The sequence below is a fragment of the Dipodomys merriami genome, unplaced genomic scaffold (assembly GCF_024711535.1).
Source record: "Dipodomys merriami isolate MVZ:Mamm:240054 unplaced genomic scaffold, mDipMer1.0.p SCAF_38, whole genome shotgun sequence".
In the NCBI taxonomy this organism is placed as follows: domain Eukaryota; kingdom Metazoa; phylum Chordata; class Mammalia; order Rodentia; family Heteromyidae; genus Dipodomys; species Dipodomys merriami.
This window is the reverse complement of record NW_027205381.1, coordinates 9,740,233-9,762,642: the sequence shown is the minus strand read 5'-3', so window position 1 is coordinate 9,762,642 and position 22,410 is coordinate 9,740,233. Positions and strand designations below refer to the sequence as shown.

General features: G+C 41.7%; 1 protein-coding gene across 6 annotated transcripts in view; it reads left to right on the top strand.

Moving 5' to 3' along the window:
• Window positions 1-22,410, top strand: part of Fat3 (FAT atypical cadherin 3) — a 694,044-nt gene that overhangs the window by 659,644 nt on the left and 11,990 nt on the right. For 5 of the 6 annotated variants that reach the window (XM_069989544.1, XM_069989542.1, XM_069989543.1 and 2 more), the window contains 3 exons: window positions 5,374-5,842; window positions 19,125-19,278; window positions 21,002-21,654. In XM_069989544.1, the coding sequence (XP_069845645.1) occupies window positions 5,374-5,842; window positions 19,125-19,278; window positions 21,002-21,654 (1,276 nt within the window). Of the gene's footprint in view, window positions 1-5,373; window positions 5,843-19,124; window positions 19,279-21,001; window positions 21,655-22,410 lie in introns of those variants that run through there. The other variant, XM_069989545.1, reaches the window with a different exon arrangement.

Below are 22,410 nucleotides of genomic sequence, written 5' to 3'. Positions count from 1 at the left end.
CTTGGAAATCAAATTTCTGCTTAATTCAAAAACAAAAACAAAAAAGAAATAGATGCTACTCACAGAAAAGAATTTTTTAAAAAAGGAAAAACCTAAGGCTTTAAAAAAATTCCCTCTTCTTCCAGAAAGAACCTGGATTAGCACAGAAAGGTTTTCTCAGTTCAGACAGGTTGGCTCTATGCAGATGCAGGAAACGGAAGGGCACTGCTCATTTGGAGCTGGAACTTCACCTGCCTCAGCCTGCGTCTCATCGATCTCAGCTCTTCTCCTTCAAGCTCCAGTGCTCTTCTGGTGGCAGAAATGCTTTCTATTAGCAAATCTGTATGGAATGTTAATTTTTGAGAGAGGACAAAAATATTAGACTTAAAAAGGCTTGATTCTACAATGGAGCTTGTCACTTGACACCTCATAGGCATTGTCTAAACTGTGTGCATCCCTGTGGATGGGAAAGAAGAATAATTAAACCTCTTAGGCAGCTCCCCTAAGATATATTATATTTCACAAAACAAGTGTTCCTAAAAACTGTGTAAATTGAAAATCTGTAAGTGGAATTCTAACTAGGGACGTTTGCTATTTGAAAGACCACATCTGTTAATCCCCTTATATGACTCTCACACCCCCTTCTCCATTCTGTATGTTCTGTTAGTTTGCTTTTCATATGTTGAATTTGCCCAAAGCTGGACCCAGCTGTACTGAACTATCATAGATATTCACCTACAGTTGCCAGCAATACCACATAAGGGATTTGAATCCGTTTGCTTAACATTTACAGCCTCATGCAAGATTTCATTTCATTGGCTAGAGTAATAGTGTGTGCCTTGTACTTTTGTTCAACGACTAAGCCAAAATGCTTTATTTAAATTGCACCTCTCAATTGTTTACATTTTCCCAATCAGAGCATATTCTTTGAAAAAAGTACTTAGGACAAGAAGTAGGGTCAAGGCTACTCCTTGAAGACAATTAAAGAATTTCATGAAGGCCTCAAGAAATTAAAACCCTCATGGATAGAAGTAACTGTCTCTCAGCAGCAATAAAATAACCGTTGATCTTCTACCTGCCTTGCAAAAGAAATTTAGGGCTATCCGTAAACACCCAAATGTAATTAAAATTCAAACACCATTAGGATAAAAATAAAAGGTTCAAAGTCAACCAATAAAGTTCAGAAGGGTAAAATGCCATTATCTAAAAACCAAGATCAAGAAAGAGGCACAACCTCAATTGAGCACAATATCACTCTACATTTCCTGAAAGCCAAAGCAACAGTGTAAACACTGGCTGAGATTCCCTTGCCTACAAAAGAAACAAATCAGGTCACCAGAAAGAGAGGTAAGGAGAAGTTACTGAAACTGTAGACTTTTTCTTTACATGTCAGTGTTTGGGTTCCAATATGGAAAAAAACAGAAGGAGACCTTGGTTGTTAATTTGGAATATGAAGTGCTTTATCTTTAGGAAAGTGACAGATGATAGGTTTTATTTGGATTGTTCTTGGAGATGGCTAACTTGAGACTACAAAACTAAAAGGCATGACAGCCCACTTGATATGTCTAGATCTTTCCAACATAGACCAAACAATATCAAGAACATTTACCCTGACACATGGGAGTGTCAGAGATACATATAAAAATACGTCGAGATACATATAAAAATATCACTGAAAAGTGACTGAACTTAAAGTAAATGCCTTTTGTAGTAATAATAAAATATTTAACATTTAATAAGACACTTTCTCTCAGACATACAATTTTGCATTTCATTCTCCTCCATGTAGGTGTTTATATTTGCCTGTGTGGAGAGTGAGGCTTATAGAGATTTGTTGATTTGCTTAAAGTGATGTCTAATCAATAGTGGATCTGTATATGCATCACAAGCAAGCAGATTGGAAGAGCTATGGAAGTTTATTAAAAGAAAAGATTCAGAAAGCTGGGATGACCATCCATATATTTATTTATTCCTACAAGATGTACTTTTGGGGCATGTAGTCTGTGCTAGATTGCTCATAAGGCAGTTTTGAAAATAGATTTCTCAAAAGTCTCCTTTCAAAGAATATTGAACAACTCTCTCACAAAACCTGTGATAATACTGCATTAGGCGGATCTACTACACATTGAGGATCTAAAGCAGCAAGACTTTGTACCAGCATTTTGACTTTTACTCAAAATCTTGCTTTTTTTTTACAGCTCTGATTACTTGTTTCCCAAGCTCCAAGACATGGATGATCTAGAGTAAAGCACACCACTAAAGTACACCCTAAAGATGTAAAAATTTTATAACATTAGGGCAACATTCTCTGAATTATGCATGTCACTGAACAAATTATCCAGAATAATATTTCAGTTTCATTGTTACTTATTTTTTTTACAACTTCATGCATACCTCAGTTTCTATTAAAATAGCTTGCCCTGTGATTCGAGAAGCTTCATCCTTTAAAACTAGAAAGAGTATTCTGAAGGCAAGAAAAAAAGCCTAAATATAAGAAGAGTATATTTTTCCAGGATGAGGAGACTTAGATATGAAAAGAACAAAGTGTTTTCTTTCTCTCTCGGGCATAATGTACCTGTAAAACTGCAAGATTATTAACTTTTTACAAGGTAACTTAAGGTGTCAGGATTCTAGTGTGTCATGTAAACAAAACTGTTAACTCCAAACTCCTTGTGAAGATCCAAATAATTTCTTTTTTTCCAAATAATTTCTGTTTATTAAAAAATAAAAGTGAGAATTAGAGCTGGCGATGTAGTTCAGTGGTAGAGCACTTACCTAGAATCTGAAAGACCCAAGTTCACTCCCCAGCACTGCCAGGAAACACAAACACGTAAGGGTATAAATTTGCACCACTTGGCTCTTTTGTAATGAGATTTTTTAATCTCATCTTAAAGCTGATGAACAGGGGGTTACAGTTATGTAAGGAAGGTAATGAGTACATTTCTTTGGAACACTGTTAGCCCCTCCCTTGTTTTCTCCCTCTTTCAGAAATAAAAGGAAATCCAATTCTGCTCAATACTAATATAAGAACATTTTATTTTCTTCAGTTAAAAAACTCTGATGTGTATGAACACAGGAAAGCCACACCAGGTCTTGGTTATTGAGAGACAGATGTAGAGGTGGGTGAAGGGAATGGGCTGAGAAGCAGAGTGATTGGACATCCTTTTGCAAAAGCTTCTGTAACTCATCACCTCTTCACCAGCTTTTCCATGATAGACCAGGGACAGCATTTTGTAGCATCAAGGCAAAATAGCAGATGGGCTATGGTAAAGAAGGGCATCTCCAGAGTCACATTTCACCATTTTATTACTGGTATTGAAATATAAATGTGGATATTATCTAGGCCTTATCACAGAGTAAGTGTTCTAGATGATTAACAGTATCCAGTCTGTTTTGTTGATCAAAAAATAAATAAAAATGGCATCAGATGATAAGTGAAAGTTTTCTGGAAATGAATTGTTTCTAGCCCTTTCACATCCAGACATGGACATGGCAGAGGGGAATACACACGTCAGTGAGTGATGTGGCCATCCAGTCTACAGTGGACATAGCACCCTTGTAAAGGAAGCCAGAGTCATTCTCTCTGTCTCGAATCCAAAACCCAGAGAGGGCCAGCATTCTTCCCAGAGTCCTGGGCAGCATAGGACAGAGCCTGAATTAGATTAGCATTCCTAAATTTCCAGGGCTCTGCCCCCTGCCTGTGCTGTGTTTCTGTGCCATGAACGCTATGTGCAGATGAGAGTTATAAAGGCAAATATGTGAATTATTTGACTGTGGAACTTGCTGCAGGAGAGACCAATACTGTGCCTGTGAGAGTAGCCGGTGCTGTGATCATTGGTGAGTCGACCAGGAGCACATTTTGCAAAGAACTTTCAACCCATTTGAAGGAATTCCTTTGCTCCTAGTGATCTGGAGGGTTGGAGCCTTGTCACTTTCTTTGCTTTCCTTTGTCTTTTCTTCTCTTGACTAATGTCTGTGTTCTGCACAGAGCTGCAACTGCCAGCAGATTCAGCAGCAACCACGAGTCCCCCGTTTTACACACTCCAGCACTGGCTTCCATAGGATCCTGTTGCTGGCCATAGACACGGGTCAGGAAAGCAGCTTTTGCCACTCAACTTCTGGCTATGAATCTCTTTATGGTCAAATAGAAGCCGGGCTAGACAATGGTCTATCTCTGATTCCCATGATCCGCAAGCTACCAAGTATCTGAGAAATACACACAAGGGTGAATCACAAAGGAGAGGCCAGGCCACCTCCTCAGCAGTTGGACCTAGGTCTCTGCAAAGGATTAATCCCTACCCAAGAGGTCTCTGGAAGCCAGCCAGCCAGTATGCTTCAATAGCACATCATAGTCCCTCTCTGTGCACCATGTCCCCTGGGTCTAGCCCTTTGGGGAGAGCAAGCTGGCTGCCCTCCCCAAAGGAAGCAGGCCCTTCCTATTGTAGCACTGAGACCAGGGGTTAGACAGATCTCCAGGCCCTGACAGCTCACCAGAAGATGTTTGGAAAATGCCAGATGTTGTTAAATATGAATACATTCTAAGCAGAGCCAATCCCTAAGCACTTTGCGAGGTATCTTTTATCTAAATGTTAAGTGCATACCAAAGGACTGTGGTTTAAGAATAACGCTAGTATTTAATGTAGAGCAGGTCTGAAGCCCAACATACATATTGAAGTGGGCCCTTGGAAATGTCTATTCCTATGGAGCCTCTTTCACTTCCATTCAGAATATAGTCTCATGAATTTACTTGGGGAGTATGTGTGTATGTGTGGTTATTTAACATATGGTCAACTGTCTTATTAAAACACAAGCCAGGGAGGATAGAGACATAACTTGCTTTGCTCCCCAGTACCTAGCACAGTCCAGTGCTCAACACATGGTAAATGCCCAATAAATATTAATGAGTTCTCAGAATACATTCCTATATTGGAAATGATTCAGAGGGGTTCAGATAATAGACCTCTAAACAAGATAGTACAGTGGATTTTAACACTGAAAAAGAATAGAAATGTTCTTAACTATAATTGTGATTTGTAAACTGTATAAACCTTGTTCACTTGAGACAGGAAGATTTGTCAATTAAGATACTGGAGGGGCTGGTTGGTAAACATCAAACCACGTAGGCCAGGCGCTGGTGGCTCACACCTGGCTACTCTGAGGATGGAGAGCTGAGGGTCAAGGTGTGAAGCCAGCCAGGGCAGAGGATGCTCTGAGATTCACGGGTGGCACACGGGGTGTGGTGGTGGTAGGGGAAGTGGGGGGCTCTGAATTCCAGCCCTGGTACCCCCATCAATCGAGCCACCTTAGCTTTCAGCCTGGGTCTCCCTGGGCCCGCGTGGGCCCGAGGTGGAGAACAGACTGCGAGTTTCCCTGGGCCGTGGCTTCCTCCCGCAGATCGTGGACGGCAGGCTGTGGTTCCAGCTGGACTGCGGCAGCGGTCCGGGCATTCTGGGCATCTCGGGGCGCGCGGTCAACGACGGGAGCTGGCACTCGGTCTTCCTGGAGCTCAACCGCAACGCCACCAGCCTGTCCCTGGACGACAGCTACGTGGAACGGCGCCGCGCCCCGCTCTACTTCCAGACGCTGAGCGCCGACAGCGCCATCTACTTCGGCGCGCTGGTGCAGCCGGACCACGTCCGCGGCCTGGTGGACGCGCGGGGCGCGCAGGTGCTGGGCGGCTTCCAGGGCTGCCTGGACTCCGTGGTGCTCAACAGCCACGAGCTGCCTCTGCAGAACAAGCGCAGCAGCTTCGCCGAGGTCGTGGGTCTGACCGAGCTGAAGCTGGGCTGCGTGCTCTACCCCGAGGCCTGCCAGCGCGGCCCGTGCCAGCACGGGGGCAGCTGCACCAGCCTGCCCTCCGGAGGTGAGTGCCACCAGGCTCTGCATGGGAGGAAGGGGACTGCATGCAGCTCTGTCTCCTGCAAGGGAGCGCACACCCTGGGGGCTCACAGAGCTTAGGACCCAGTGCGCCACAATGACAGGAGTGTCCACTTTCGTCAGGTGTTCACCACGAGCCTCAGTGATGGTGTGGGAGCCGCCCTTCCCCTTCCCACTCTAACCAGACCTCGTGTGTGTTGTCCTGGTACTGGGACTTGAACTCAGGGCCTTGTACACCTGCTTGCTTCTTTTGCTTTAAACCAATGCTGGCGCTCTACCACTTGAGCCACACCTCTAGTTTCTTTTTTTCTTTTTTGCTGGAGCTAAAAGTCTCTCTGATTTGTATGCGTGGACCCAATCCTCATGGGTTAGCCTCCTGAGCAGCTAGACGTAAACAGGCCTGAGCCACCCATTCCCCAATCAGGACCTCATTTTAAGTTGTGCCTTCATAAGCCACCAGCCCGTCATTGAAGAATGCTGGGTAGCAGTCCGCGTTACAGTGCAAGTCCACAATCCTGTCACTGATTGGAAGTGCTGGGCAGGCTTAGATACAGCCTTACTAGAAGCTGAAAGAGAGTGGGGTGACCTGCCACCCCAGAACTGGGTGGAGCCTTGCCAGGTAGCTTTTTAAATGATATGTTTAAAAAACAACTCTACAGACAACTCTAGAAAGGAACAGGAAGTCAAGTATATAGAAAGTAAAATATATACAGAATGAAGAGGGATAACAAGAAGAGCATAATGATTTGTTCTAATATCTTGCACCAAAGGTCCAGCATGAAGCAGAGAGAGAATGAGAGACTGAGTTATAGTGTTCCTATTTGAATGAAATACCAAGATTACTTAAGACCTAGAGTCTGAAGATAAACGAATATATACCTAAACACACTGTCTGTGTCGAGATAAACTGGGTCAGACATCTTCCTGGTTGAGACTTTCTACCTCCCAGCAGCTCCCGTGCCAATTCTACCCCACCCCTTCTGCAGAGTTGCTCAGCAGTAGAGATTAACAAATTTAAACCTTCCTCACAAATCATTTAGAGATTCTGCTTTGTGCATTACCATCTAATGTTCGTGAAGCCCAACTCCAAATTTAGAGTCCATTTTATTATTAGAATGTTATAAACTGTCCACGAAATGATGCACTGCTGAAATACAGACACCAAAGTTGTTTAGACTTGCATATGTTATGGCCACAATGAGGGCCGAGTACCCTGGGGGAAAATTCCTGCCGTCTCGATTTAAGAAATCTATTTGCTGTTTTTACTGTCTCAGCAGTATATGTAAATAAAGGGTTGTTACGGTGCCATAATTCCCAAATGATGGGCAATAACTATACTTCAGTGGTTCTATAAACCAGCCCATTATGGCAAGTCATGGCCAGTTTTTCACCAGGCAGAACAATTCTGCCAGTGTGAGCCATCTACAATATATAAAAGGAACATATAATTAAGTTGGGTTGAAATAGAACACCACACCATGTCAAATCCTGGGGACACAGCTACAAATTCTAACATACTTTTAACGATGGCAGGACATTGTTTTTGCTGGCAAAGCTATGGGTTTCCACAATGAGTTATCTTTAAAATAATGATAATAATCACTGATCACATGGGGTTGGGGGAAGAGCATGGAAATTTGCTCTTTGCTGTGTTTTTGTTTTAAATTGCAGTGAAATTCTTTGCTTAGTACCCAGTGCAGGTATATTAATCAACTGACAAGAATCCACATGGGAAACAGTGATTTTCCTCCATTTTTAAATCTCTTCTGGTTTAACCAATGTTGGCATGCATGAAAGACCTACCTACTGCATACTTCTTACATGGTCTAATGAACATGTCTTCTTCTTGAGGGCTAGCCTTATCTACATAGAGAAATAACCTTTTATCCTTGTGTTCTCCACTCCCTGTCATGATTGGTCTAGGGAATTGGACTCCACAGCAGGTTCTTTTCCTTCCAAGGTCATGTAGGCTTGTATCAGCTCAACTATTGTGTTTGTACCTAAGGGCTCATGCTTTCCTGAAATAGGAACAGCACCTCCCCTCACTTCCATCTATTCATCTCCCTTCTTGTAAGTTGACTACTCTATATAGTCAAGAGAGCCTACATATCATACTCTATAGAGTGTATTGTACTCTGTAGAGTACTCTATGTAATAGAGAGCACTTCCTCCAATGCCAATCCCAAGCCCAGTTCAGTGGTTCTGAGTTCAGTAGCCACTGGAGTTTGGTCCCATATAGAGCATGGTGAGGCTCCTTTGTCTAGCAATACCAAATTCTAGGTGAATAAACTCCTTGGCATTCACCAAGAAATATTAATAGGGTCTTCTTGCCTTCTGATGTGTGAAGAAGTAATGTCCTGCTTCCTGACTAAAGAGATAAGGTCTTGACCTCTAAGAAAATAAGAAAGAGAATCTATTTTCTTTTTCCTGTTTTCTGTTCATGGGGGAGAGGGGAAGAAAAGGGAGGAATTTTGAAAAGTCCTTGTATCCTATCTGTAAATTCCCTAGTGCTAAATAGGTGAGGGAAAAAAGCCAGACTAGGAAGAGCCAACAATTTGGCCTTTACTTCATGTTTATGAAACTGTGAAGCTAATTATGGGGTTACTTAAAATAAAACTCTTCTTAGCTGTGAGTGATAGTTTGAAAGAATAGCTCTGCCCTCAAGGATTCCTTCTGGCTGCCAGGGGAATCTAATGGGGGTGAGGGAGAGAGAGAGACGTGGGCCTAAATCAAAGCTATAATGCATGAAGTATTCAGAGAGGAAATCTGCGTTAGAGAAAGTAGAAAGAGGTTCTTAAGAGGTAACACCTTGCATATGACAGTGCTGATGGCAAAAAAATTAAGCATTTGAACATTTTTCAGCTGCCTGGATGTTTAGATATGTGATGCTCTAAAATTCCAAGATACATTGGTTTTGGGTTTTTTTCTTAATAGTAATCCTCTTGACCACTGAAGAATACTGGAATACTGGTTATTGGATCTCTTGGGGGCAGGCTCCAATCTCATACTGAGGTTGTCCTAGAACATTGTTCCAGGACATTTATAACAACCCACAGTAAGAAGCATTTTCTCTCAGCATTCTGCTCTAACCACCACAAACCCGAACAAACCTTTGGCATGTAAGTCAGGGAGCCACATCTACCATCCTGGAATAGCACGATCAGCAGTTTTGACCAGTGTTGTAATTGTGGCTTCCCCAAAACCAAGCCATAGGAACCCCAGAAGAGTCAAAGCCCAGAATGTTGGTGTATAATAAGAGTGTAAACATGACTCTATAAGTCAACCACAGAGGGAAGATTCTTTCTTGGTAATACCTTAAAATTACATGTATGTCATAAACATAAACTGCAAATAGCAACTTTCACGAAGAAGCAATGGCCTGGGCCCATTCTGACCCCGGCACTGCAGAAGCAGTGGGTAGGGACCACCCCCTCAAGGGGCACCCACAAACTGAATAAGAGTCCTCCATGCCTTACCGTGCTCAGCTCAAGCTTATTAAGGGAAGCATAGTTTAGACTAAGCTATAATTTGATAAAACAATGCTAGTAGTGAGGGAGTCACCAGGCATGAAATTGTTATTGAGACATCTTTGTATAAGACTAGAAAACCAAATTCTAATGAAATATTGGATAAATTTTTAGTATAAGAGCCACTATTTATTCAGATCTTCAATGTGCACTAAAAACTGTGATAAATCATGCCTTGCAAATGTTTGTGAACTAGGACACTTAATTTTCACAATATTTTAGGAATGGTACTATTTATCCCTTCCACCCACCACTCCCATTTTACAGATAAACAAGCTAGAGTGGGTGCTGATACCTCATACCTGTAATCTTAGCTTTTCAGAAGTTTGAGATCTGAGGATTGTAATTCAAAGCCAGTCCAGACAGAAAAATCCATTAATATCACATTAGCCTCCCAAATTCCAGAAATAAAGCTGGAGCTCAAAAGTGGTAGAGCTCCAGTCTTGAGAAAAAGCTAAAGGAGAGCCCGTGGGCTCTCTGTTCAATCAAGACCCAGTATACACACACACACACACACACACACACACACACACACACACACACACACACACACACACACACACACAGAGGGAGAGAGAGAGGAAAGAAGGAAGGAAGGAAGGAAGAAAGAAAGAAAGAAAGAAAGAAAGAAAGAAAGAAAGAAAGAAAGAAAGAAAGAAAGAAAGAAAGAAAATAAGAAAAAGGCCAGAAAGGTTGAGTCAGTAACCTAGCATCACACAGCTGATGAAGCAGTAGAGTAAGGACTTAATCACAGATCTGTGGCCTTCCCCAACACATTCTCTCACCTGTTGCTACTCCAAGTGCATTCCAAGGACCAGCAACATCAGTAACCCTGGGCATATCCACAAACTCAGGATTCCTAATTTCTTGTCTCTGAATTGCTCTAAAATCTAGGTAATCTAATTCATTTCTTCTCCTACTGCAAACAGCAGTTTTAAAATGCTTCAGATCACCTTATTAAAATAAGAATGTGATAGAAGATTATGATTATTAATTTTAAAAGAACATCCATTTGTTTAGTGGCTTCCATTTTCAGCATCCGTGTTAGAGGAACATCTGCTAGGTAACCAGATTGTGTTTGCACACTCCTGAACTTACTGCCAAGAAAAGTTCACTGGGGCAGAGAGATCCAACCCTGAATAATCAGAATCTGCAAAAGCAGAAGTCAGGCATATGTATTTTTCTCAAGTCTCCAAGGTGGGGTATATTCACATCCAAGTTTGTGAAGTACTGATATTCAGGAATCCTAGTAACTCCATATTAGCAGGCATGCTGGTCACTGAGTTCCAGAAGAAAACAAGACACTGGACTTTCAGGAACTGAACATCATATGAGCAGCTAGAGCAGCATTCTCCTGTCAGGAATATTGATGTGCCATGGGCACTTCCTCAAGAACAAGAATAAGAATGTCTACCCAATCCCTCTTAAGGTCAAGCTACATGCCCCCATATGCTCTGTGAGCTGAGTAGAGGGAGAGGAAGGCAGGAATTGAACTGCTAGAGAATAACTGGGAGAATATTTGGTTAAGTTACATAAAACTTTTCCCAAGTGGTTTTCTTCTAAATACTTAGTTATTCTATTTTTGTGGTGTTGTTTGTTTGGACCTAGGAAATCCTCTGAGTTACAGCATTAATAATTTTAGATACCTCAAAAAAAAAGACCTAAAACTCTAAAGTGGGTTATGTGCAGGCACAGAAGAACATACTAGAGGATCAGAATTTATTGTGTGCACAATGTTGCTAACACATTAAAGGTTTTCAGACCTCAGAGAAAATATGAAAGGTCTGGCTCAATATATGATATGTGAACAGCAAGCCGGCTTTCCTGGGAAGTTTCACAGTTCTCATCTTCAAAGGTTTTCATTTTGCAAAGTCAAAAGGTATTAACTATACCACACATGCTGAGAGAGAAAAGTTAGAATGACTAAAATTAGAAATGGTCAGACAATGACTAAGTCTGAGCTGGTCCTCACTTGTGATTAGCATTTTATGTGATAAGGAACCCCAAGATCTCTCAAATAATTGAAGTTTGTATGGACTAGAAGTCTAAACATTTCCCAGTTCAGACAAAATCAGTTTAAAAAAACCTGCAGTGATTTTCAATCACTGGTTTATGAATAACAAAGAAACCATAGTAATTTTAATAATTACAGCAGTAAAGTATCTAATGTTTGTGTACTACACATGGTGAAAATGAGTGAGTATCATTTATCAGAAAAATGATAAGGAAGTTCATAGAAGGCAGGCACTTGAGACATGAGCTGATTGTGAGTAACAGACAGAACTGATATGAACAGGCCTCCACAGCCTCACCCACGCACACCTCCATACATCATGTCGGGTCCTGGTACTTCTGATGAAATATGTAATTTAACAAGCATGGTGGCTGATGCCCACTCCAGATCACAAGTGCTCACTGCACATTTGTCATTATTTCCACGTCTGTGCAGCAGACAGATGTTTCCTTATCAAGGCCACCAAACCTGATCAGAATGATGTTTGCCTGCATCAGCAAGCAGAGCAGGAGGTAGAGGTCATTACCTGAATGAATTGGATCGGAAAAGGACAACTAAGTCAAAAGAATGAGATGGGGATTATCTTGATTATCCAACAGCACAGCTCAACTTCACTCTCTAATGGTTAATTCCACTTCTGTTTTTGCGTGTAGTAGGTTTTGCAATGTTCTTCTTTTGAGTAAGGAAAGGAGAAAGCATTTTTAAGTTTGTCTGGGTCCAGACTTCAAAGCCATCTGTATCTGCTATAACTAGAAGGATTGTAAATGGGAACACAGCTTTGAGGCAAGGCTTAAAAATACACATCTCATTTTGCCAAGACTTGAAGACAAAGCAGCTATGGCTTTTTTTGTACAAGTATCTCAATGCTAGTAGGACCATTTCCTTTTTAAAATCTGAGATCTGGTATACTGTGCCTCTGCTGCTCACGGCCATAGGTAACCTTGCAAAAGACATCTTTTTTAACTATGATAATAGCCCTTATGGCACACACTTGTTGCCAGAATTAAATGACATACATAGAAAGTTCTGAACATTTTTATCACAGAATAAGCTATTGTTCTGGTTACTAACTTCTTTGCTGTTCAGCCATCCAAAGGGGGTTGGGGATTTACTCGTCTTACTGCCTTTGAGATGACTTTTTAAATTATAGTTTTTCTTTCATATTTACCAAATTATAAATCTTATTTGTGGACTTCTGTCTATCTCTTGGAATTCTGTTACCTTTATTTCTAAGTTATAGCAAATAGGACAATGCTTGGAATGAGTAGAGACTTAAATCATGCTATTTGCGTGTGTCTGAAATCATCCATTGTTACAGAACTTGTCTGCTTCCTTGAGAGCTATGGGAAATAATTATAAACACCTCCTTCTCATTGCTGGCAGGTAGTGAGCTCTGGCTCATTGACATGTTCTAGTGCCAACACAGTCTTGTAGTAAGATTTGAAAACCAGAAAGCCAGGATTTGAGTTCAAAGTCAATCACTTACTAGCTATAAATTCTGGAATAAGACATGAAACCCCTCAAATAGTCATGGGGTAGGAGTGCTAGGGAGCCTTCTCTTTTTCTTTCATAGAACGAAAGTATCAGATCACTTGGTATATTATGACAGATTTACTATCTGTGAATGAAAGAACCCACTTGAGGTAATGTCTCACTTTAAATTCTGATTTTTCCAAGGGACAGAAACATCAAATCACCTTTCACCCATCAGATAAGAAATCTGTTCCATGATAGTGATTCAAATGTCCGTGGTTTCTAGATAGCCCCCCTCCCAGGTGCTTCTGACATAGTTATATCTAAAAAATTGTCCAAGGCTTGCAAACAGTAGCTAGAGAGTTTACTACTCTTAGTCCTTTCCTAACTTCCCTCCCCTTCTATCCCTACATGTGTGACTCTTATGGCATGACTCCTCTTCCTCCCCCTTTAGTCTAAAATAGCATGTAGTTTATCCTCACAAGTTATTCTATCTTTAAGTGACACGCCATCCTGGCCAACAATTTTTTCTCAGTCCCAACTGTTGTCAACAATTCCAATAAAGTAGCTTTCCAAATTAAAAAAAAAGTCCTAAGTCAGCATAATTTGAGGCATGCATACTTCAGACAACAGCCTCTTGCCCACAGACTTCAGCTGGCCTTCCCTGATGAAACCCATTAGTAATTCAGTTTCAGTCACATCCTTGGGAGCACACACTGCTGTCATCTATAGATGTTTACATATCTTATATTTATAGAAATAAGTCTGAAACGTTCCAACATCAGTAGCTAACCACTTGACTACCCTCACAGGTCTCTCTAAGTAAGAGTGAGGGTGGTTCTTCTAAGTAAAGTCTCATCAGCCTTGATGTCACAGTGCCACCACCACAGAAGGAAAGGGCCTTTAGCAAGTCATAGGCCACGGAAGTGAGGACAATTGAACACAGATAATGCCAAAACAAGTATGAGGTGAGAGTCTGATTGTACGAAAGATAGTAAAGAAAAGAGAAGACGTAGATAGTAAGGCAGAGAGAAGAAACACTCTCAAAACCTTAATTGTAACTGGCAGAAATAAAATCTTGGAATGAGTCCCACAAAAGACTCAGAAATTGGAAGCATTAGTCACTTCTGAAAAGAAGATGATAGAGGGAAAGACTTTGTATTAATTCATTTTATGTTACTGTAAAAAAAAAAGAAAAAGAAAAATACCTGAGGCTTGGAACCTTATTCAAAAAAATGTATTTAGCTCACAATTCTAGAAGCTCAAGGGCATAGGACTGGCATCAGCTCAGCTCTGGTGAGGAGCCCAGAGCAAATGGCATAACAACAAGAATATGTGCTGGAGAAAGACATATTGAAGGACAGAAGCCAGGTACAACTGAGGTCCCATAAAAATACTCTAATCCCCAAATGGCCTAAAATCTCACCAGTCCCCACTTCTTAAAGGTCTTACCATGTCTTGAAGACTCCACACTGGAGATCAAGTTTGCTAACACCTTTGTGAACACAAATAATAGCCAAGCCATACAAATCTAAAAATACGAATTATTCAAAAGGCTGTTTAAGAGGCAGGCAAAGCCAGTCTTGATTCCCACTTTTCCTCTGCCACGTACGTGCTTTCCCCACACCTGAGCAAGTCCTGCAGGTGCTACTGAAATGTAAGAACTTGGGACTGGAGAGCTGGAGAGCACTTGGCACTAAGCTGCTTTGGGAGTATTAGATGCTGACACCACAGCCACCTCTCATCCTTTACCACCAGCTACCAGTGCTCGGTCCATGCCTTCATAACCTCTCAGGGGGATGGTGACAAAAAGATTTGCTGCTTGGGTGATGGAACAACCCAAAGGTGCTGCCTCAGTCTTCTGTGTGCTCAGAATTCCCATCGGATGCCTAGATGCCTGGTGTCTCACTCTTCAATATGCATTATAATTAAGGATTGGGTTGGGAAGCAAGAAAATTCTCTAACTGGGAAGACAGATAATGTTAGGGTTCTTCAGAGAAACAAAAACAATAGGAGATCATATAAATATATATGATATTGATATATTACATACAATCTCTCCCCATATATACATCACATGCATACACGTACACATACATATACATGGAGGGAAAGTAGGATTTATTTTAAGAATTTCCTTCACATGACTTGAAAGTTGACAAGTCTGAAATTTGTAGGGCAGTCTGGCAAGCTGGAAATTCACGTAAGATTTTATTTTATACTCTTCAATTAAAAATCCACACAACTGGCAGTATTTCTTCAATGTTACAGTCTCAAGACAGAATTCTTTCTTCGTAAGTCCTTCAGCTGAATGGATAAAGCACACCACATTATGGAGAGTAATATATACTTTCCTTGAAGACAAGTGATTGCAAATGTTAACACATCCACAAATACCTTTACAATAGTATCTACCCTAGTGTTGAACAAAGAACTAGGCACCAGTAACCTAACCAAGTTGACACAGGAAGATTCCTGCCACTAAGACCAGAACAAAGAAACTGAATAAAAGTAACTCGCAAGAAACTATACAGGAAGAAAACTTCATAAAAGTATTATTAGTATCCTCAGAGAGATAAGATATTATAACCACAGTACAGGAGCAGATGTTATATAGTTAAAGAAAACACCTCAGCAACCAAAATAAAAGTGTTATTGAAAGATGACAACATAAATGAAAGTCTCAAGGAAAGGTTCAAGATAAGAAAGTCTCTCAGAAAGCAAAGCAAGATAGATATTAAAGCAGGATAAATTTAGAGGAAGCTCTGGATCTGAGATATAAGCAATAAAACTCCATAAAGACTGAAGGGGGGAAACAAAAGAAATCACAAATCAAATACTAAAAGAAATTTCTAGAAAGTTGAGGGACAAATATTTTTAATTTATTTTTATTTTATTTTACTGTACGGGTGATGTACAGAAGGGTTACAGTTACATACATAAGGTGTTGAGTACATTTCTTGAGCAGTGTTACCCACTCCCTCATTTCCTCCTGCTTTCCCTCCTCCACCATTCCCCTCACCCCCAAGTTGTAAAGTTCATTTCCAACATAGTGTCTTGTGAATATCACTGTTATATTAGTTCACCCTTTATCCTTTACATCACCATTTTGCTATTTCCTTTCCTTTCCCCAAATCAAATAAACACATATACAAGACACAGGGTACCAAAATAAAAAACAGTGATAACAGGATAAACCAAAGGGAAAAAAACAAAAACAGAAGAAATAAATTCACACAGCACATTAAAAAAAAACTCTTGTTTCCATATCCTGGAGTTCATTTCGCTTTGCATCATCTTATATGCTCATATGTACATATCTATTAAGCTGTTGTGATCCTTTACTAGGACTATCCTAGACATATACTAGTTATTACAAATGAAGGAAACCATGCAGCCTATGTTTCTTTGGGTCTGGCTTACTTCACTTAACATGATTATTTCCAGGTCTTTCCATTTCATTATGAAAGGAGTGATGGATTGTATATGTTTACACTCCCACCAACAGTGTAGTAGCATTCTCTTTTGGCCACATCCCTACCAGCATCTATTATTATTTGTTTTCTTGATAATGGCCATTCTAAAGGGCATTGCAACTAAGAAAAAATAGAAAGCCCACAGATTGGGAAAAAATCTTCACTAGCCATACAACAGACAAGGGTCTCTTATCAAGAATATGCCCCCAATAACAAATCTTCAAAGAAACAACCACCCCATTAATAAGTGAATTAAAAACTAAAAACAGACTTCTCTGGAGACTTCTCCAGAGAAGTTTCTCTCCAGAGAAACAGGTTGACCCATTGTAACAATGAGATGTACAAGACACTATATTGAAAATGAACTTTACAATTTCCGGTTTGGGGGGGGGGGGGAGTTTGGGAAGTGGGGAGGGAAGAGATGGTAGGGGAAAAACAAAAGGAGGTGGTAACAATGCTTGATAGGAAATGTACTCATTACTCTACTCATGTAACTGTAACCCCTCTGTACAGTATTTTTACAATAAAAATATATATGAAAAAAAGAATAGCCAATAGACACATGAAGAAATGCTCAACATCTCTGGCTATAAAAGAAATGCAAATTGAGAACAAGAATTTCTAAATGTAAGCACCTACTGACTACTCAGTGCTGGTTAAAAATAAACTCACAGTAAAGTACATAATTGCAATACTTTAAAGGGAAAAAAAGATCATAGGGGATGAGCTAACAAGGAGTGTGAATTCTGTCAAAATAAATTATTTGAAATTATGAAACTAGAACAACCAAACCTGTTAACAGTATTTATAGATGAGATTAAGGAGAATGATGGGGAGGAAGATTGGTTAGAACACATTGCAAACATGAACAGAAATGTAACAATGAAATCCTTCCTCCTTTTAACGAATGTAACGTATTTTTAAAAAAAGATATTCCCTGTATTTGATTCTGGTGCCCTGCATCTTGTATATATATTTTTCTAATTTGGGGAGGGCAAAGCAAATAACAAAATGCTAAAATGAGTATACAGGCACTATGTTGAAAAAGAACTTTACAACTTGGTGGGGGGAGGGAGGAGCTAGGAAGGTGGGGAGGGAAGGGATGGTAGGGGAAAAGCAAAAGAGGAGGTAACAATGCTTGGTAGGAAATGTACTCATTACCTTACTCATGTAACTGTAACCCCTCTGTACAGTATCTTTACAATAAAAAACCTTTCAATATATTAGAAAAACAAATCAAGTTACATGCATACTTCAGGAAGCAAAATGACATTGGATTTTTCTCAAAAGCAACAAAAATATTACTTAAAACACCTGCACAACCTAACTCTCAAAAGAGAGCTATACAAGAAGTCAAAAAATATTGGCCAGACATCTGTGATCAACTCCTTTAATCCTAGCTACTCAGGGAGCTGAGAGCTGAGTATTGAGGTTTAAAGCCAGCCAATGCAGACTTATCCATGGGATTCTTATCTCCAATTAACCAGCAAAGAAGCCAGAAGTAGAGGCGTGGCTCACATGGGAGAACACCAGCCATGAGCAAAAAAGACAAGAGCTCAAGGCCCTGATTTTAATCTCAGTACTAGCATGCACATGCATGCATGTACATGTGCACACACACACACACACTCACAAAATGAAATTAAATTTAAGAAATTTCTAGAGAAATTAAAGGGTAACCAAGAAATAGTCAACCAGGTGATTCAAGAGACTGAGCTTCCACACAGGTAAACAGGGCAGCCACGTGCAAGGGTAAGTAGCCAAGGAGAAGGCCCTGACAGCTCAGCAGAGCTTTAGTGAATGGAAGTGTAAGGCACAGACATAAAACCACACAGATACATCTAGCCCAGGAAGACTCTGGCATTAAACGTACAGTAAGTATTTAAAATATGATCAGTCCCAAACACAAGACTATCTTTTACTCCAGGAAAAACGAAATATTGTGCATGCAAACAAAATAGTTGTAGTTCACCAGGTAGCATTACCTAGTTCAAGCCCCAGTAACTGGTACATAAATTTTTTTTCTTAATTAATGAAAGTACAGAAGAAGAGCCCTTCCTAATTATTCATCTTTTCCATTTCTGAGGTATACATGATGCTGCTTCCTTGTAGAATATTAGCCATGTCTGATATGCAGTATTTGCTAAACATCAGATACCTATTTCTGATAAGGGGTTCATGATACAAAACTCAAGATATGGATCAGGAGCCAGGTGGAGGCTGGGGTCCTTCTGCTATCCCACGCACACACGCAGCAAACTCAAGTGCAACTTAGCTAACAACTATTCTTGTTCTTCCTATACTCCTCTCACCTCGTGTCCAAGTGATGGCTTCAGTCCTTGACTAAGGAGAAAAGGCTCCTAGGCAGGAGAAGGAAGAGTTCATGAGAGGCAAAAGCATGGCACTGATGGGACCCTACTCTGATCTGGAACTCTCCCTTCTTTGACAGCAGCAAGGTGGTGGAGAAAGCATCTTCTCTTCATTTGGGTGTCTGCTCATGAAATCTGTCCTTTATGTGTCTCACAGTTCTCACTAGCACTTATGAATGTGTTTAATTAGTTGCATTTCTGTGGACTCAGAAGAAATTCAAACTGTGACTTGGGATTTTTGTGGCACGATGAGTTCGAAACAACCAATTTGCAAATCATCTTTGGAATTTAAACCCCTCTTAAGTTAGGTACATTTCAATAGGGTATTGGTATGACGTGTTACTATGGAATCCAAGCACTCAGAATCCACTTTGGCTTTTGTAGTTCATGAGCCTCTCTGTTTCCACAGGCTATCAATGCACCTGTCTCTCACAGTTCACGGGGAGAAACTGTGAATCTGAGATCACAGCCTGCTTCCCAAACCCCTGCCGGAATGGAGGATCCTGTGACCCCATAGGAAACACGTTCATCTGCAGTTGCAAAGCCGGGCTCACTGGAGTCATGTAAGTGTGATTGTGAAATGGTTTCTCCAATGCCGCTTCCAGATGCTGAGAAAACTGTCCAGTAGGACAAAGTATTTCTTGCAGTTAAGATAGACAGAAAGCTCTTGTTCATGTTTACAAGTGACTAAAATGTTAATAAGGCTCAACTCTTTGTTTTGAATTTATGGATAACATCTATTTTGTTTTATACATCTATATTTCCCAAGCCTTATATAATTACTGCATATCCTATAATTAAGAAATCAATTCATTTAAAGAATGTCATTGATGGCACCTAATATTTCCAGGTTAATTCTGAGGCAGACAGACTATCCATTACACCAGAATACATTAACTGCACCCTACTGCCTAGTGTTTGATGATTGTTCTGAGAAACTAAACCTTGCCTGCCCTTTGCAAACCATTTTTCCCTCCAAGAAATGAGTGAAATTAATATGTGAGCCAAATGGAAAGGGAATGTTTTAAATTCTTAGTAAAATGCCACTTCCAACCATTCTCCATCATTTTGGAAGTATATACATGAAGTCTCAAGGAAGTGATATTCTAATTACAGATCAGTCTCATGTATTCATTAGACCAAATCTCCTGAGGACTTTACCAAGAAATTCTTAGCTGACTTTGAATCACTGAATGTAATTTAAAGTAATAAAGCTGCATTTATTTTTAAATACTCTGATTCTAACTAATTTCTGGCTGACCTGTTCAAATCAGTGACATTTGGCTACATTTTAAAAGTTGGATTACTAAAAATATAGGTAGTTGCACCTCTATGAGTCCATCAGAATGATTGCTAAAATAGAAAACAGTTTGAAAGGCGAGAGGGTCTATGTTTTCTGTGTGGAAGTAAGAAAGAATAAGAAATGCTTACCCTATAATTATACCCAAAATGAGTCATGAATGGCTTTAAACAAAAGTAAAATTGATTTAATCAACTCAATAGACATTTTTCTCTATAATTTACATTAGCATTAGCTTTAACATAAACATAAGATTCTGGAAAGGATGTAGCACTTCACCCACTCATTGCTCCTGAAGCCCCTAGCTTTCCAGGGGAAGCAAACATTTCAGTACCTGTTAGAGGAAAATGTTAGAACCACTTGTTTTCCTCTCTACAAACCCTATAACTGGCATAGAGGTTCACAGCTCTTTAGGTGAAATTCGACACTCTCAAGAGCTCTGAGAAGTGAAACCTTTGGTGAGACATTCATGGCAAACTCATTTGATGGCAAAACCAGCCCCAAACTGTTCTGAGGCACTCTCCAGTCTTCACTGCTGTCATTTCGTGTGCACGTCCATGTGTCTCCCCCAGACACACCCGTGTAGTGGATTGTGAAGTTCTACGCCAGTGTAGTTGGGGGGGCGGGGGGGGAGGGAAACAGGATTATACTGCATAATGTGAGAGATAAGTACTATATGTTTCTTTCTAAAATTGCACAATTTTGAATTCTGATGTGCACCTGCTCCTAAAGTATCTTTTCCCCCATGACATCTGTTTTTTGTGCTTTTACTCTTCTCCTGCTATTCTTCCCTCCCCTCATTTCTGAGGGGACTTCTGGGATGAGGGAACACTTTTGTGCAAGGTGATGGTGATGGCCAGGTTAATATGCACAACAACCATTCTGTGACGTTCCATCCATGCCCTCGGGTCCCTTCTTCTTTTTTGTTGTCCTTGAGCTTTAGTGCAGGCCCCTGTCTGAGGTTGTGTTCTGTCCTTGCGGTGAAGGTGTGAGGAGGACGTGGATGAGTGTGAGCGGGAGGAGTGTGAGAACGGCGGCTCCTGCGTCAATGTGTTCGGCTCCTTCGTCTGCAACTGCACGCCTGGCTTTGTGGGGCAGTCCTGCGGGCTGCGGCCCGTGGTGGTGCCCAACATCCAGGCCGGCCACGCCTACGTGGGCAAGGAGGAGCTCATCGGCATCGCCGTCGTCCTCTTCGTCATCTTCGTCCTCGTCGTGCTCTTCGTCGTCTTCCGCAAGAAGGTCTTCCGCAAGAACTACTCCCGCAACAACATCACGCTGGTGCAGGACCCGGCCACGGCAGCGCTGCTGCACAAGAGCAACGGCGGCCCGTTCCGCGCGCTGCGCGCGGGGGATGCCCGCAACCTCTACCAGGAGGTGGGCCCGCCGCAGGTGCCCGTGCGCCCCATGGCCTACACGCCCTGCTTCCAGAGCGATTCCCGGGGCGCCCTGGACAAGGCCGCGGACGGGCTGGGGCCCGAGCACCAGGAGATGACCACCTTCCACCCCGAGTCCCCCCGCATCCTCACCGCCCGGCGCGGCGTGGTCGTCTGCAGCGTGGCCCCCAACCTCCCGGCCGTGTCCCCCTGCCGCTCCGACTGCGACTCCATCCGCAAGAACGGCTGGGAGGCTGGCACAGAGAGTGAGTGGGCAGCAGCCACACACGGCCTCCCACGGGGACTAGGCCAGTGGGTGCTGGGGGGGGGGCGGAGACGGGGCAGTCCAGAAGATGGCAACTGGGCTTGCTCCCTCCTTCCTTCCTCTCTTTCCTCCCTCCCTCCCTCCCTCCTTCCCTCCTTCCTTCCTTCCTTCCTTCCTTCCTACCTTGCTTCCTACCTTGCTTCCTTGCTTTCTGTGCCTGACTGAGGCTTGAACTCAGAAGAACCCGGGCGCTGCCCCTAAGCTTTTTTGGCACAATACCACTTGAGCTCCACTTTTGGCTTTTTGAAGGTTAGAGATACGAGTTTCATGGACTTTTCGGCCAAGGCTGGCTGCCAAGAACATTCCTCAGATCTCAGCCTCTTCAGTAGCTACAATTATAGGTGTGCACCACCACCAGTGCCCTGCTGTGTGCCTGCTCTCATTTCTGTTTACATATGGGGGAAATGCAGCTCACTGAGAATCCTATTACATGTACAAGCACATAGCTGAGAGGAGGCTGCCACTGGTCAAGTGGGGCCTCCCAGAATCTAGAAATCTGTGTTCTCCTAATGGGGCACAACTGACCCCATGAAGAGCCATGGAAGTGATGGGCAGACCATGAGAGAAGGGCATATGATAGACCTCAGGGAAGCAGAGAAGAGGGAGAGATCTGGAGAGAGGCATTCTGTAGACCAACAGCATGCTCAGAAGAAAAGCTAGCCATTAGGTTTGGGTGAAGTGTAGGATCTATGAAACC